The 17,720-nt window shown below is 37.9% G+C and overlaps 1 protein-coding gene across 1 annotated transcript in view; it reads right to left on the bottom strand.

Moving 5' to 3' along the window:
- Positions 1-17,720, bottom strand: part of baz1b (bromodomain adjacent to zinc finger domain, 1B) — a 78,504-nt gene that overhangs the window by 22,883 nt on the left and 37,901 nt on the right. The window contains exons 10-14 of the mRNA XM_073053644.1: positions 17,507-17,605; positions 15,578-15,755; positions 13,172-13,345; positions 2,208-2,355; positions 935-1,082 (exon numbers count right to left, since the gene is read on the bottom strand). Of these exons, the coding sequence (XP_072909745.1) occupies positions 935-1,082; positions 2,208-2,355; positions 13,172-13,345; positions 15,578-15,755; positions 17,507-17,605 (747 nt within the window). The remainder of the gene's footprint in view (positions 1-934; positions 1,083-2,207; positions 2,356-13,171; positions 13,346-15,577; positions 15,756-17,506; positions 17,606-17,720) is intronic.

The raw sequence follows: 17,720 nt of genomic DNA, 5'->3' as shown, positions 1-17,720 counted from the left end.
TGAAAACCTGGTACCTGAATAAACTCAGCATTAGCCATATCATACGCCATAGGCGCTTCGATTACTGGGGCCAGCTTTAATAGTAATTAGATATTATCTCGCGGGCCAAAGATAATTCCACCGCGGGCCTTGAGTTTGACATATATGATTTAGACCCTTCATGATTTTAATTCCTCTAAAAGAACACCTTACAGCCTCCACTGCTACAAGCAGAACCACATCATTTCACAGATAAACTAAAGCAGCAAAGTATTTAAAATTATGCTGGTAGAACATCTCCAAGGTCTTCTCATTTTTTTCCTAAAGTGTAATGTCCCAAACCAGACATAATTCTGGCCATTGCAACATCTTGCAAAGATTCATTATGACTTCCTTGCTATTGCATTTTGCATAAAGGACAAGATCTCATAAGCTTTTTTAACCATTTGTTCACTCTGCTTTATCACCAGCAATTTTTGCATATCTACCCTCTTGCACCCACAGGTTTCACAGGAATAGCTTTCCTGCCCTCTTATTCCAATCTACAACACAAAGTGTTATACCTGTGTTTTCAAGAAAGTGCAAACTCAAACTTCTTGTTGAATATGGGTCTCTGGAACTCAATTCACAACTTTGCACCAAGGTCAGAAGGGGGAAAAGTCAACAGAGGAGTAGAACAATGGACATCAGAAGTCCTTTTTTAAAAAAAGAACAGACAACATTAAGAGTAGACCAAGATGAAAGTCATTCAATGTCAGGGCAAAACTCTGCCAAATATTGATTATTTAAGAAGTCAAATCAAGGCAGTGAAAAGTGTAGGCCTGTTACTTTTATGAAACCTATTGCTATACCTGCTGGAATCATTTCAACAGTTGTGAGGATTTATGTGGAAAAAAAATCTGCAGAGGATGAAAAGATAATAGACAATGCTGCAGTAAGCTGGCTGTAAGGTTACCTATCTCGTGTGCCACGCCTGGCTGTGGCTGGCTGACAAGCCGGACAGAGCCATTCTCCATCTGGTATTACATAAAGGGCTGGCCTCAGACAGAACAAGTGGAAAGCCTTGTTACATTCATCACACAGAATCAGCTTGTCATCTTCACCTGATGAGAAAAAAATCTGATTTTACAGACCATACATACAAATCTTTCAGAGCAAGATTTATTTTCTGAAATAGAAGACCAAATAGAACTAAGCTTTTGAAACTTGTAAATATACTCAATAATTCATTTTTTTCTTGACATTCCTAAAGGCTACTTTGAAATAATTTGGCTATTCATTATAAGGAACCATCAATAGAGCAGAGCACTGTGAAGTAAACTTAAAGTCCTATTTCTCCAAAAGCAAACTTGCTGATGCTACAAAATCTAAAACAAAACCAGAAAATGTCGTAAACACTCTGCAGCAGTCAGCACCTATGGATAGAAGGAAAGGGTTAATTTCACATTGAGGACCATTCATCAGAACTGAGGAACAGTACAGACAAGAACAAAGCTTTCATTGCAAAGACAGGTTACATGAATACACATGAGGATGCAATAGGGGGGGAGCTGGTGGTGCAAGAAAGTGTGCAAATAAAAGGGACCGCTTGTAATGAACAGGACTTGTATGTGGGGGTGGTTACTTGGTGTAAGAGTGACAAAAGGCAAAAGGTAGGAAATAATAAAACAGGCACATCAAGGAGAGGGCTAAATGATATAACCTATCACCTAAAAAACTAGTGGCTACAGTAGTTATGGTAATTAAAAGGTGGCCAACAGTGATACTGTTTTCCAAACTTGGAGTGGAGGCAGATAAACAAGGATGATACCAATTATGCACATCAAGACAGAGAACGAGATAAAGTAATCAAACAAGCAGCAGACAGAATTTAATACTAGAGCAGTATTTTGTAAAACAGGATGGGAGGAGGCAATATAATAGTTGTCCTGAAGCGTGCATGAGCAGAAGGAACAGGGACGGTCACCTGCAGAAAGTTCTGAAGGTGAGCTGACATTACTAGCAGCAAAGTCTGAACAAACCTCTTAAAATTCCTTACCTGCAAAGAGAAATGCCAGCATTGAGACCAAAACAATAAAGGCAATACTCACATGTTAGAAGCTTCAGTTAGTCACGAAGCCAGGCTTCACCCTCTTAATATAAACATAATTTACAAAGCATATCTATTCATTACTTGAAGATTCATCATTTGCAAATCATCACCATTTGCTAATGACTATAATACTTACCCTTCTTGCGGCATACTTTACACCGAGCATTTTCAGTTGACATGTCCCATTTTATACAGGCATCCAGCATTCCCAGCAACACGTGCATGCGAGAGAAGGTCTGAGCCTCTCGGATAGCACCTTTCCATAGCTCCAATGCAGAAGCAACCTGCAGGCAAGTTAGTGAAGAGCAATTACAAAACAGGGAATTTTTATAAACAGAGTCTGCATGCAAGCAGATGTACAGGCAGTCAGGGATACAGTGGATTCTGGTCAACTGGGACCCACTGGGTCCAGTAAATGTTGACCCAACTAAGCAGTTGTCTCAATTAGATGAAGTTTCATGGAAATAGTTAAAAAGGTATAAAAAAGACAAACTACCTTTTAACTAATTATGTATTTAATTGAAATACAGAATAAATTAGAACACTATACAAGTACTTCTACAGTACTATAAAAGGGTATACTAGTTTAACATATAACCATATATTACAGCACAGAAACAGGCCATCTCGGCCCTTCCAGTCCATGCCGAACGCTTACTAATAGTATTCGACAGATCCAATCAATACCACCATGTTGTTTTGAGTGTGTGAACAAAATCAGTGCAGACTCCTAGTGTAAATAATGGACTACCTTCACACAATTTTTGACAATTGCATGCTTCAAATCTTCACTTTCACCTTAACTTTCAAGATGATCGTCCGTACCTTCAAATTCTTTATATAGTTCTTAACTTGAAGTAGTGAAGTTGTTTCATTTGCTCTCCCAGCCATTTCCGGCATCTCAAAGCCTAAATGCTTGATACCACAGTGAGCAACAGTTCTGAATTGTCTTACTGCTTACTTCTCACCAATTATCAGTGACAAAAAATCACTGCTTTTTGAACACACACATGCAACTGACGCTAGTTAGAAACTGTTCAGTAATGGACTCTTGCCCCAATTAAGCAAGTGTCCCAAATAAATGAGGGGAACCCTGGCTATTTTCTCCACAAGTTTAGTTCTTAAACAGCGGCCCCGATTAACCAATGGTCCAATTAACCAGAATCCATTGTATTTGAAAATAAAGCTTTCATTAAATCTAAGAAAAACATTTTGCATTCCACAGAGATTAGAAACACTGTTTCAAGTTGCTACTCTGCATGTTCACTCAATGTGAAATTAAGCAGCTGAATTAACTACATATGGCATCATATCGTTATTTTTGTTCTACCCTCAATGAGAACACAGTTTTATTCAGATTGGCTGCTAAATTCTTAGCTTGTTACTATAATGCTAATACAATGCAGTTCCTCAGAAAATAGGTGTTTTTAGGAAATGTGAAGACATATTTCATACTGAAATTTATTCCTTCTGGAAATTATTTCCATTTGAAACCTGAAGCAAGTAACAGAATGAAACATCATTCAACTCTTAAAAAGCAGAATGCTGTATCTCATTTTTGTAGCCAATGCTACCAAACTTAATTGGTCAATACTCAACCAGGTGCTCTAATTTGGGTTTCTTCTTAGAGTCATAAAACACTACAACACAGAAGCAGGACATTTGGCCATCTAGTCTGTGCCAAACTGTGCACCTGACCACTGCCCTCCAAACCCCTCCCATCCATGTTCTTAGCCAAACTTCTCTTAAAGGTTGAAATTGAACCTCCACATCCACCACTTCCGCTTGCAGCTCATTCTACACTTGCACCACCCTGAGTGAAGATCCCCCTCATGTCCCTCAAACATTTCATCTTTTACCCTTATCCTATGACTTGCAGTTTAATTCCACCCAAGCTTAATGGGAAAAACCTACTTGCAATTACCCTATCTATAACCTCAATTTTGTATACCTCTATCAAATCTCCCCTCATTCCTACGCGCCAGGGAATAAATTCCTAATCTATTCAACCTTTCCCTACAGCTAAGGTCCTCAAACCCTGGAAACATCCTTGTAAATTTTTTTCTGTACTGTTTCAATCTTAGTAATATTTTTCCTGTAGACAGGTTACAAGAACTGTACAGAATACTCCAAATAGTGCCCCACAAAGATCTTCAACATAACATTCCATCTTTTGCACTGAATACTTTCAGGCTAATGTGACAAAAGCTCTTTTTATGACCCTTTCTACTTGTGATGTGACACTCAACACCCAACCACTCTTTGTGCATGTCCTACCTTGGTTTTTCCTCCCAAAGTGCAACACCTCACATTTACCTGCATTAAATTCCATTTGCCATTTTTCAGCCCATTTTTCCAGCTGATCTAGATCCCACTGCAAGTTTGATAGCTTTCCTTACTGTCCACTATGACCCCCTCCAATCTTGGTGTCACCTGCAAATTCGTTGATTGAGTTTACCATATTATCATCCATATCGTTAATAGAAGACAAACAACAAGGGATCCATCACCGATTCCTGTGACATCGACAGGTAACTTCTCCCACAAAGCCAATGTCTAATCCAATTTACTATTTCATCCTGAAACTTCTTGACCAGCCTTGATAAGACAAAATCAACTGCCTTGCTTTCATCAACTTTCTTACAACTTCCTCAAAACAGACACAGAAAGCTATGTTGACTATCTCTAATCAGACCCTGTCCATCTAAATACTTAAATAACTTAGAAGATGCCATTATTTCCTTGATGCTAATTTTGATTGCATCAGAAAGGATCTGATAGTGTATAATTTCCCACCTTATTCTCAGAGCCTTTCTTAAACAATAGCTATCCTCCAATACTTTGGCACCTCTCCCCCATCTTTCAGCTCCATACATAGATGACCATGCTGAACAAGTGGACAAATTTCCTTCCTTGCTATCCTTTTGCTCTTAATATACCTGTAAAAGCTCTTCGGATTCTCCTTCACCTCGTCTGCCACAGCAACCTTGTGTTTTCTTTTAGCTCTCCAAATATCCCTCTTCAGCGTTCTCTTGCATTTCTTATACTCAAATACCTTATATGTTCCTTGCGATGCACCTCCTCCTTAACCAGGGCATCAACACCCTGCAAGAACCAAGGTTTCCTAAACCAGTTAGCCTTGCCCTTTATTCTAACTGGAACATGCAAACACTATACTCTCAAAATTTCACTTTTGAAGATCTCCCACTTACAAAGCAACCCTTTGCCAGAATAAAAACCACCCCAATCCACACCTACCAGATCCTTTCAGAAGCCATCAAAATTGGCATCAATGAAGCCTTAGATTCCAAACATGTTCAATTTTTGTACTTCTACTTCTAGGCTAAATGCTCAGTTAGCAGAATTGAATTGAAACTACAAGGCTCAGCTTATTCCAGTTTACTAAACTGAAATATCTAGTCCAAATAGTTGATTGTTAATTATCAATAAACATTTAATTTAAAAATCAATGATTCAAAAGAGTGCAGAAAATCAATTTAAGAGATAAACTTGCTTTAAACATCCAAAGGGTTAAAACAATTAGCAGTTAAGTTTTGACAGGCAATGAAAACATGAATTAGAATGGATGCAATAGATCTTAATTTTAACAGATACAAACAAAAGTGTGCACACTTCAGAGCATGTGGTTACTAAGGAGACAAATATTTTCTATGCTCATTGACCATAAAAGCAAAACATAAATGGACAAAGTAATCAGTGGCAATCTAATTTAACTTCAATACTGAGAAATATTTTCACTCTGGAACACGGTAATCCTTTGCAAAATTAAATTGTTATTGCCAATTTTGAACAAAGCAACAACTTATTTTAAGAACCTATTTTTCCTCATATTTCAGTGAGCAGTCACACAGAACTATACCATTCAACAGGCAAAACAGTTTGTTTTGTCATTCAACAGCAGGTGAGCAGCTGCACCCAAGTGCGCTTTGATTGTATGAAAAATGCAGACATGGAAGTAATTACAAAGCTGAAGTAATTGAAGGGTCCAGAAGGCATTAAAATTTGCTCGATTTAAATAATGCTAGAATTAGATTACAGCTTTGTAATGCCAAACAGTATCAATTTTACACTCAATTTTTATTTGTTCTTTGAAGTTCAATGACCCAAACACAAGTGGATTAATCACTTAGAGTTTCACCCACAAATAAAATAATTATCCAGCAATACCTGGTACACATTAAAACAAAACTTTCTGGAGTTTGATTGTAGGTTGGCAACATCAAATGACTGCCACTAACTGAAATACAGCAGACTACTAGTTCCCAGGGACAATTCCAGGCCTATCCTGCATTACTTGAACTCAGTCCTGAAACAGTTGGTAATTACATATCACTTTAAAATCCCTGGTTTGGGGAGAGGCAAGGTAAGAAGATTCTGAACTTCAGACTCTAGAAGAGTGACAATGCATTTGCAATCAACCTGCTTACAGTGACAAGGCTCACTCATTAAGAACAGTCACTTTAAAAGGTACTTCAACCTATAGATGGAATTTCAAGAATCAAATGGAAATTGGTTAAGGTGCCCAATCAAGTCAGCAAGTTTTAAATACCCTAAAATTACCCCAATTAACCTAGCAATGCATTAGTAGTTGAAGGGGATAAAATGATAGGGAAGATAGTGAAAGTAATTTTGAAATGACTCTGTATTCTAAAATGCAACAGAATTCTTAAAATAACTTGATTCAGTTTACAACCTATCCTTTTTATCACTGGACAAGCTGGTACCTCAGCTTCCACTGTGGTGCATTCAGGAGCCTAGATATTCATTAGAGCCTGCAGAGGGACCGCGACTGTCAATGCCCATGTTGCAATGATCACATTTCTTGTGGACTTGCTTCTTGCCAAGTCAGTAGTTACTGAGGCTCTATGCAGGATGCTATTGAACTAAAGGAAGAAAATGCTGGCGATACTCAGCAAGTCATGTAGTATTGTGGAGAGACAAATCAACAACTTTTATTTTTCAGATCAATGATCTTTCGTTAGATCCAGGAAAGACAGAAAACAAGAGTGCATTGCCGAAAAGAGGAATAAAGAGCAAATATACCTGTGATTAACTTACTGATATCTTATATGTGCCTTGTGCTGCGTATGACCGTTGGTACTGTATTTACACTCTGGCCCCAGAGTAACACTGTTTTGTTTGGCTGTGTTCATGGCTATTCATGTATGGTTGAATGACAATTAAACTTGAACGGGATACAAAGATTGACTCAAGGACAAAAATCCTGCTGGTACTATCCAAAACATTGACAAATGCTATTTAATCTTAGCTGGTCAAGAGTGTAAATATAGAAGGGGTGATGGAGGGCAGTAGAAAGGGTGAGGTTGATCAGAAATTGTTTTGATTCTCTGTTCCTCCTGGAAGAGCTTTCCACATCCTTCATGATGTTAATCTATTTTATTAGATGTCCTTGCAACCTCCTCTGCCCCAGGAAAAATAATCCCTGCTTCAATAGTCTATTCAGCATGACCAAACTCCTAACGTCCCCGGAATAATCTTAGCAAATAATAAGCAAGAGGTTACGCACATGCTGGAAACCCAGAGTAACACATACAAAATGCTGGAGGAACTCAGGTCAGGCAGCACCTAGAGAAACGAATAAACAAGTCGATATTTCAGGCCGAAACACTTCATCAGGGCTGGAAATGAAAGGGGAAAAAGCCAGAATAAGGTAAGTCAGAGGAAAGAGAAGTGGTAAGAGGGGAGGCAGAGTGGAGAATGGAAGAAGAGGGAAGTGGGAGGGGAGAAGTTACCGGAAGTTAGATAAATCAACATTCATGCCATTCTGTTGGAGACTACCTCAATGGAATAGGAGGTGTCACAATGGCCTCCAACCTCCAACCTAACAATGGCCTCATCATGGCAGTAGAGTAGGCCAAGGACCAATATGTTGGAATTGGAATGGGGGACTGGAATTAAAATGGTTGACCACCAGGAAATCCTGCCTTCTGCAGATGAAGCAAAAGTGCCTGACAAAGCAGGCTCACAATCGATGTTGGGGTTCACCAATATAGAGTAGGCTGCACTGGGGTGCCAGATACAGTAGACGAACTCTCCACAGTTCTGTGGAGAACTGTTACTTCACCTAGAAAGAATGGAGATGAGGGAACAGGTGAATGGGTAGGCACATCTTCACCTGCAGAGATAAGTGACAGGAAGGTGGTTATTAGGGAGGGATGAATGAACAAGGGAGTCAAGGAGGGAGCAATCTCCGCAGGAAGCGGAGAGTGGGAGTGGTGGAAGAAGGTAAAGATGTGTCTGGTGGCATGATCCCGTTGAAGATGACGGAAGTTTCAGAGAATAATGTGCGGATGTGAAGGCGCATAGGTGGCAGGAGAGGACAAGAGCTACTCTATCCATTATGACGGTAAGAAGATGAGGCGAGGAAATGAAGGAGATGTGGGTGAGGGCAGTATCAGTGGTGAAGGGAAACCATATTCTTTGAAAAACAATTTTTAAAGATATTAATTAAAATAACTTTAGCCAATCTCTTTATTAGACATGATATTCTAACCATGGCTTAAAGAATGTCAAGCCAGTCATATGGATGAAAAAGGCCATTCAACCCACCCATACCCACATCAACCAGTGGGCACCTATCTGTAGCTAGTCCCAACTTCCATCCTCTAATCTATGCTGAGATGATTCAAGTGCTTGACTAGTCAGTAACTTTTGTTTCCACCACTCTCTCCAACAGTGCATTCCAGGCACTCTGTGCACTCTGGATGGAAAAGGCCCTCCTCAAATCTTTTACCCCTTACCGTATTAGCTACTTACACTGCCACCCTCAAGGATATTTAGCTTGTATATGAAGGTCCCTCTAGTCTTCGATATTCTCTAGGGTCTAATTATTGAGATTGAATGTCCTAGCCTTATTAGTACTCCCAGGATATACCTTACATTAATCAGCATTAAGCTCCATCTGCGTTTTTCAGTCCATTACGCTAACAAACCATTCACACTCTACTGCCCAAGTGTTTACATCCACAAACTTAAGATTATGCCTCCTTATATTAACATCCAATCGTTCAGGTGTATTAGGAACACTGAAGGTCCCAGTACTGATCCCTGTGGAATACCTCTAATACTTGGCATCCAATCATAAACAAAGCCTTCCACCATTACCCACTTGTCACTTATTTCTAAGCCAATTTTGGATCAAATTTGCCAACTTGCCTTGGATTCCAAGGGCCCTAACCAACTTTGACAAAACCTTTACTGAAGACTGTATCTATTGCACTATCCTCGTCAATACACTTCATTATTTCCTCAAAGACAAAAATCAACTGGAATGGTCAGACAAGATTTTTCCTTGACAAAGCCAGCTGGCCACCTCTGATCAATAATCCTGCCCCTCAGAATATTTTCTAATAACTTCCCTACTACTGAAGTTAAGCTCACAGGTCTATAGATTGCAGGCTTTTCTTTGCTGCCCTCTTGAAAAGGAAAACCACATTTGCCAGCTTCCAGTCATCTGTGACCTCATTTAAGGCCAGTGAAAATCTCAACCGGAGACACACCAGTCTTTTTCCCTTTCCTCCCACATCAGTCTGGTTTGATGCAGGCCGCCCCTGGCAATGACCAGGTTCATTTTACTAACGTCCACACATTGATTTTGTCCATAAATTGGAAAATAGACAAAATTTGATCAGACACATATTTTTGTAAGAAACAAATATAAATGGCATTAAAAGCAGCTGACTATTAAGAATAATACATAAAATAGAGAAAGAAACTAGTTCTGTCATTCACAAGAACAGATGCTTTTAAACTCAACATTTTGGGAGTTTGGTTGCAAATAGAGATGTCCTTAAGTCTGGCATTTGCAACATGGGAACAACCATAAAGGCTTATCGTGACTTTCCTGCTCTTATAGTCTGACTCCTTTATAGAGCTCAAAATCTGTATTTTTTTTTGAAGAACTTTCTCAGCTTACCATACCATTTTCAACAAGCTATCCATGTAAACTCCCAAGGTTCAAAGCAAAGAGAAAAGCAACAAATGCTGGAAATATGAAACAAGCAGATAAAACAAAGTCAGACAACATCTATGTGGAGAAATAATTAGCATTTCAAGTGCAGCAATGAAAGGTTGGAAGACAAGCATGTTTTAATCTGCAAGGAAAGGGAGGGCTGGAGTGAACAAATATTTGGTAGGGAACAGACCAAGAGAAACTAAATGATGCAAGTAGTGGTTCTGATCAAAGTGCAGTTCTTCAGGTGATGTTGGTACAAGATGCAAATTGAAGATATATGAGGACAGAGGAAATAAAAAATGTGTTGCAGATATTAGATACAGAAAACTGCAGTTGCTGCAAACATGAAATCAGAGAATATAGGAAATGCCCAGCAGATCAAGAAACATTGATGGAGTAAAAAAAAAACTGAGGTTATATTATCAATTGTCACCCCTTCAACACCCATCCATTCCACCTGTGGTCACTGCTTCCACCATTTGTGTAATCTGCACATTTGGAAAACAAGTCAGAGCTCCAACTTTATCCTGTTACTTAGCCAATTCTCTATCCTCTCTAAAACACCTTTGGTTCCAGCCTTTAATCTTGATGACAAGTTTATTATATGGCACTTTGTGAAATAGTATTTGGAAGTTCGTATACTGTTTATCAATCAAACCTCTTCACTGCTTCTTCAGAAAACTAATGACCTGTGATGAACGTATATGTTCTCTGATTATTTCATACCTATGCAAGTGACTACCAATTCTGACCCAAATTATTGTTGATTAAATGTTCCCATTATCAAGGTTGAATTGTCATTGTTAAAATCTATTAGACACTCAATCTAACCAACAGACCTTAGTCAAAACAAAGGGAATAATTTTGGATGCCAGCACAATTGTGTTGTATTCCTATACTTTCTCAGACTTCCTTAAGCACCTGTGACAAGCAGTGGCTCCTAAATCCTGGTCCAGCTATAGCAGGCACCTCAAGGCACTGAAACAATTCTACCAATCCACTCTTTACTAAACTCTCCAAATTTACCCAAGGGCAATGCCCCTAGCAGTGAGGATCTCATTATATCAAGCTGGCTTCAAAGGCAAAGTTACTTGGATGTCTGACATCAGACTCTCAAAAAGACACCAAGCTGAAGGAGGCAACAGGCAGTAAGAGAGAAAGACTCAAGAATATGCTTACAGACTCAGAAAATTTCACCAACCCCACTGATTCTTGAGAATCTCTGGCCCAAGACTGCTCAAAGTGAAAAATTTGCATTCAGGATGTTATTAAGAGCATGAAGTCCACACATTAGGAGTGCAAAAAGGTTCTACACAATCAGACGAAGCAGTGCTCATCCACTCTACCTACCCGCTTACTACATCGAATTGACTTTATTACTTACATCCTTCATATACATGGGAGTAAAAATCTTTGCGTTACGTCTCCGTCTAAATGTACAATGTGCAATTTATAATAGTATGACAATTTGAGAGAAAAATCTACATTAGTTTTGAGGATTTAGAGATAACTTATAAGAATAGAAATGCCTCAGAGAGATAGACACCAAGTGAATAATGATCTTTTGTTGAACTAATATTGACCCCTGCTGGTCATTTCCATATGCTGCAGTGCAGCTCTAGTACAATAGAAATGTGTGGAGTTGACATTGTCTGCCCTATCAGTCCGCCTTAGAGGAAATCAAAAGTGAACAAAGTTCAAAATAAATTTATATCAAAGTCCATATATTTCACCATATACTACCCTGAATTCAAAGTCTTGCAGGCATTCATATTAAACACAAAGAAACAATAGAATCAATGAAAAACCGCACAAGACAAAAAAAATTAATGTGCAAGACAACACTGTCCAAATATGAAAAGAAAAAACATAATAATAATAATAATAAATAAGCAATACAGAACACAAAATTAGTACTTTCATTAGGGTTCCAGCAATTTAATGGAGAGTATGACATTTTGAATTGCTCTTTGAACAAAAGAACAAGTTTTTATTCTTAAAATGAAGAAAGCATTTTGAAATGAAGGTGAAATAGTACTAATGGGAACATTGTGAGATGATGAGGTAGATCAAGAATATTAGATATATTGCAATTTAATCTTTGATTAAAGTTTGGTAACAACACCCTGTCAAACACATCCTCTCACTCTGCATTTCAAGATTGGGACTGGCTGATTATATTAAAACCAACTCAAATGGACCAGCCACATTAATAAACTACTACAAGAACAGATGATAGGCTGGGTATTCTACAGCCAACAGTGTACCTCTCAAACCCCAGACCAATTCTGCCAAATCAGTACCATGATACAATACTCTCCACCTCCATCAAATACAATTCGAACAGCTCTTGAGAAGTTCATCAACACCCAGTACAAACCAACTTCGCACTATATCAACCAGGCTAAACATTCATTCCCTCTACCGCAAGTGCACAATGGCTGCAGTGTTTAGCATCCATATTATGTACAGTTGTTTCTCATACAGGCTATTCTGACCACATTTCTCAGAGGTATCTATTATGAAACCCAAATGCTGTCATGAGGAAACAAACTGTGCAAGCTCCCCTCCCAATCAGGCACCATCCTTATCCAGAATAGCATCACTGGTTACTGAGTCCAAATCCAGAAACTTCCTACCCAAGTATATACCTTTAACAGGACTTTATGGCAAAAGCTCACCACCAATCTCTTATGGATAATTCAGGATAGGCAATAAATAGTGACTTATCAATGCCCCAGTCTCAAAACTAAATTTCAAAATTAGTTTGCATCTTCAATGCCATTTTCTGTCCAAATTAGCTTTGCAAAAGCATAACCAAAGAAAAATTGATATTGTATAAAAGGATTCTTTAGCTTGCCCAAAAAAGTAGGTTTTAAGGAATGCCTCAAAGGAAGAGATAGAGTCGATAATACAAGGTATTTTGTAAGTAATGTTCAAAATATAGGATTCAGAAAGCAAAAGACAAAGCTATTAATTAAGACTAAGCCTGTGGAATAGAACCCTGGATATGGCATATCATCAACTGGAGTCTTCAAAGTAAGCAGAATACGTGGGGTGGTGTTTGCATTAACTGTGCTCCAGAGTGAAATTGCACAACTTACCTTGGCTTCTTCAGCCATTTTCTTTTCCTCATCCAGTTCCTCCACTTTTACTTCCTCGCCTGCTTTCTTTTTCTGCTTGGGAGCCATGAATCCTTGGAGAAATTTCTTTATTATACACTCCTGAAGTGTGATTACGCACTCTCCCAAATCCTTCAGATCATCCATCGATCGCACCTAACAAACCAGGAAGCAATACAATGAAATTTTCATCTCAACCTAGCTCTTAATTGCCTATTTGCCCAGACGGCACGAATTTCAATATCATACCACGCAAAAACACTTGATGGCAAACATTATGTGTCACACTTAAGAGTAAAGAGAATCAAAGCAAGTCTGAAACTGCTATCCAAGTGGATTGGCACAAAGGTCAGAAATAAAAAGAGGAAGTGTTCTGATTTAATAACTGGTCCTCAATTGATGCCACCTACTCGAGCTCCCAGTTTCTCAGCAGTCACCTGACTGAACTTCGGAAATGGTTCTAAATGGTGCTGCTCTTTGAAATAAGTCATAACTGTAAATGTTCACAATGTGCTTCCTTACTGTGCATACAACAGCATTTTAAGACATTTTCTTTCCTTTCCTTCCCAATACACCCAAAAGCCATAGCTCAATAACAGTGAATATTCCACATTGATTAATCACTACCTGCATCTCTTATTAACAATTTCATAAAAATACTGCACCAGGTATAGTAGATTACTCCAATATGGGGATATTTGATCCTAGCTTTATCTTATTCCTACAAATGTAAAGTATTCCAGGTACTGGAATCCTAAAATAAAAATTCAAAATGCATTAACTAATCAGGTGAGGCAGCATCTGCAAAGAGAAAAAGAGCCCTGTTTCAGGACAATGATCTTTCAAATATCATCAAAAAACATTAACATGTTTCAGTCTTGAAAGATGTTGCCTAATCTACTAAGAATTCCAACTTTCTCTGTTGATTCTACACTTCTGACAGTTATCTCACTGTTTCTCCACAGCTTAGAAAATGTTTGAAGGGAAACAAAAAAAAAAGGATTTGAGCAGTGTAAATATGTGGGTTAGAAGCCCAATTGATGTTGGATAAATTGTATATTTGCAATGCCAAAGATGGTGTTTTCCGAGTTTTGGACATCTAAACAAGACTATATTGCTCCAATTCCCAATGATTTATTTGGGGATATAATTCACAAAAACACAATTCCAGAAAGAGAAAAGAGTGAATGTATCAGGATGAAGATACCTTTAAAGGAATAGAGAAAAGGGTCTAGATATTAACTTTAACATTCCAGATCACAGATGCTACCTAACCTGCTGACTGTTTCCAGCATTTTCTGTTTTTCTATTTCAGATTGAGAATCTACAATTTTTTTGATTTTCCCCCTTTACATTAAGTTAGCCTGGTCCAATCTTTGCCATCAGAAGTGCTTCTCAGAGTAAAATTTAGCCAAATTTATCAGGCAACTAACCACAATCTGTGCATATAACATGCTTAAAAAAACCCTTTCGTCTTAATGATGAACTAAATCTGAGAATGCTTTACAAAAAACATACACATTGTTCTTGAACACCTTTGTTCCATTGACAATCGCACCCTTACTCCACAATCTTGATTTTCCCCATAAATGACATTTGGTTTAATGAAATTAGCTCAAATTGGACAATGAATTAGTTCATGTCCATTATAATATGGCTGGTTGAGTGTAAATACTTAATATAGGCCACCACAGCAAGCAAACAACTGAATTAACCTCCACATAATCAGGCTGATTGGGAAGTGAAGTCCTAAAGAAAAACAATTCAAAGTAGTGCAAAACTTTCACACTCCAAGTACAAGGCGGCCATCAGCTAAATGAATAGCTGTCACTGATAATAAATACCAGACTGGAAGCTCAGCACAAGAACAATTTGGGTTGCAGAAAATAAACTATTACCACGAAGAGAACTAATGATGTAACAGAGAAAAGGACTACTGCTCCACAAGTACAGACTCTTTGAGGGCACCCTTCTTGGCTAAGATTATGTTATAGAAACTAGTAACATAGAAGGGAGCTATCTGTCCATGTTATCATTGTTGGAGAAGAAAAAAAGTGACAAGATTAAGGAGAGTTCATAATCTCACTTTTAAAAAGAAAGGCAAAATGTTAATTTCAAGCCAGAAGAAATACTCTTTACAAGGAGTGGGAATACACATCTGTGGTTCTGAATGTCTGTATTTTCCTGGGTTAAGACCAATCTCTTTTTACCAACAAGGGTAAAACTAAGAAAACATTTACTTTAACATTAAACTAGACGGATAACTAGCTTACTTTGTCAAAACAGTTGAATGATTGATCATGAATACTGTGTAGCATCTATGTACAGTAGCTACTGGTCATACAAACACCACTTGCTGAGTACACTAGTGTTCGTGTGTTTACTTACCCTCTCCTCAAATTCATCACATTTGTCCATGTAACCCAACCCTCCCTTTTGCAGTCGGGTTGCCACCTCAATGAGGTCTGTTCGGAGATAGTTGAGGAGTTCCTGATGGCCGTCACAGGACTTTAAACCAAGGTTTGGTTTCCGGGCATAGTGGAGTGAATGAAGAATATCATGATATCTATAAAAATAAAAGTTACTTTTTAAAGATTGCAACATGTTTTGTCAATTATATCAATAAACTAAAACAGCACCTCTTTCAAAGCAGGCAACCATCTTCATACTATGATGGAGCATGGAGTTAGTTGCACCTTAAATGCATCTGCATGTTAAGTGGTTTCATTTCTTGACTCCCTAGCACCAACCATTTAAAAGTTTATTCATTATGCTCATTGAATTGCCTCCTTTCCTCCTCACTTTATTTTGCATCCAACAGTTTATTGCCCATGATTAATTTGTCTATTTCTCTTTGCAGATTATGGATGCTCCTCCTTACTAATTAGTGACTCCAAAGTCCACTAATATGTATTCTCTAACAAGTATCATTCAAACCTAAAAAGAATCCTTGTTAATGATATATATCACATTACTTAGAGGCAGCATATTAGATCTTCTCCAGATCACAATGACTCATTTCAAAAAAACTCAGTAGTTTAAAAATGTTTTATGATATCAAGACATTAGGCAGGTACATTGTTAAAGGTATAGAAGGACAGGAGCAAACACAGGCAAATGAGACTAGCTTAGATGGGCATCCTGGTTGATATAGACCAGTTATGACTGAGGTCCAGATTCCATACTGAAATACTATGATACTAAATACACAAATGTTACTCTTTTTTAAAAAAAAAAGAGACTATTTAAACTTCTTTGTAATATTGGAAAAGACTTTTAAATAAAATGATGTAAAACAAAAATGCTGCATTGATCATTCTAACACAAGAGAGCTTCCACCTTTAATACTGCAAGACAACTAAACTCAATCAGATATGAATATACTTCCATCGAATTCAGCCCGCCCACTTAAACCGTGCAGATTCATTTGGTTGTTTTGCTTCACACTCTGTCATATTCAATTATTTGAATAGAGCTTATGGGTGACCTTGGATTCAAACAAAAATACCTCAAAAGAACTGGATCAACATTACACAAAATTTACTACACATAATGTAGTGCAGCATCTTAACAATGTGACCAATTAGTAAAACAAGATTACTTGAGGACAGAAGCACATACCATTCACAAGCAAAAACCTTCAAATTCAACAAATCACAACCTAGTGTTCAGTAGCCATAGCAAGATCCCAGTAAGTTAAAGCATAAACCTGCTTTTCAACATGTGGAAGCCAACCTGGCAAACTAGCAAGTAAAATGAGTACAATGCTATACCTCACAGAACAGGAGGTTTCTGTCTCTGTACAGTGCTGTATACCAAAGTGCTAAAATTGTTTAAAGTATTCAAATGAGAACCTAGGTGGAGAAATGAACTAAAATTTTCCAGTCACTTAAATTGCAAAATGAACAAGACAGGAACGGGCAGAGTTAGTAATAGTCACTTACAGTTAGGAGGGCTAAAGTGATGTTGATAGTGTACAAAGTAAGGAAAAGCACTACATATGAGACATGGACCAAGGGCAGCAGGTATTGTTTGGGGAAGAATTAAGAAGCTAATCATGAACAAAAATGTATTTTAACAGGCCTGGAATTCTTCAGGAAGGTTACTTATTACAAAAAGTTTCTGCATCCTGATTTGAACTTTATTACCTAACTAACCAGCAGCACTTAAAGTCTCAGACCAATCAGAAAGCCCATTCAGTACAAAGAACACAAGAATAAAGATGAAGTTCATAAAATATAAATTAAGAGGAAATAGAGACTTTTTTTAAAAAAAATTGCAAAACAGGTTACATAAAAGTTTTAAAAGGGGGCTTACTTTTTCTGAAGCCGCTCTTTCAGCCCACTTTCTCTGACTCCTTGCTGATGGAAGCAATTCAGGAGCTCATCAAGTTCCTTCTGGGTATCACACACAAACCTGTGGGGGAAAAAAAATCACATTCCCACTAACTAATATTTCCAAAGAAGGAAAGTAAACATACACACACACACATCAGAAATTGTGGGCAAATACCTTAAAAGAAAGTAGATTG

The sequence above is a fragment of the Hemitrygon akajei genome, chromosome 8 (genome assembly GCF_048418815.1).
Source record: "Hemitrygon akajei chromosome 8, sHemAka1.3, whole genome shotgun sequence".
Lineage (NCBI taxonomy): Eukaryota > Metazoa > Chordata > Chondrichthyes > Myliobatiformes > Dasyatidae > Hemitrygon > Hemitrygon akajei.
This window is presented reverse-complemented; position numbering and strand designations above follow the sequence as displayed.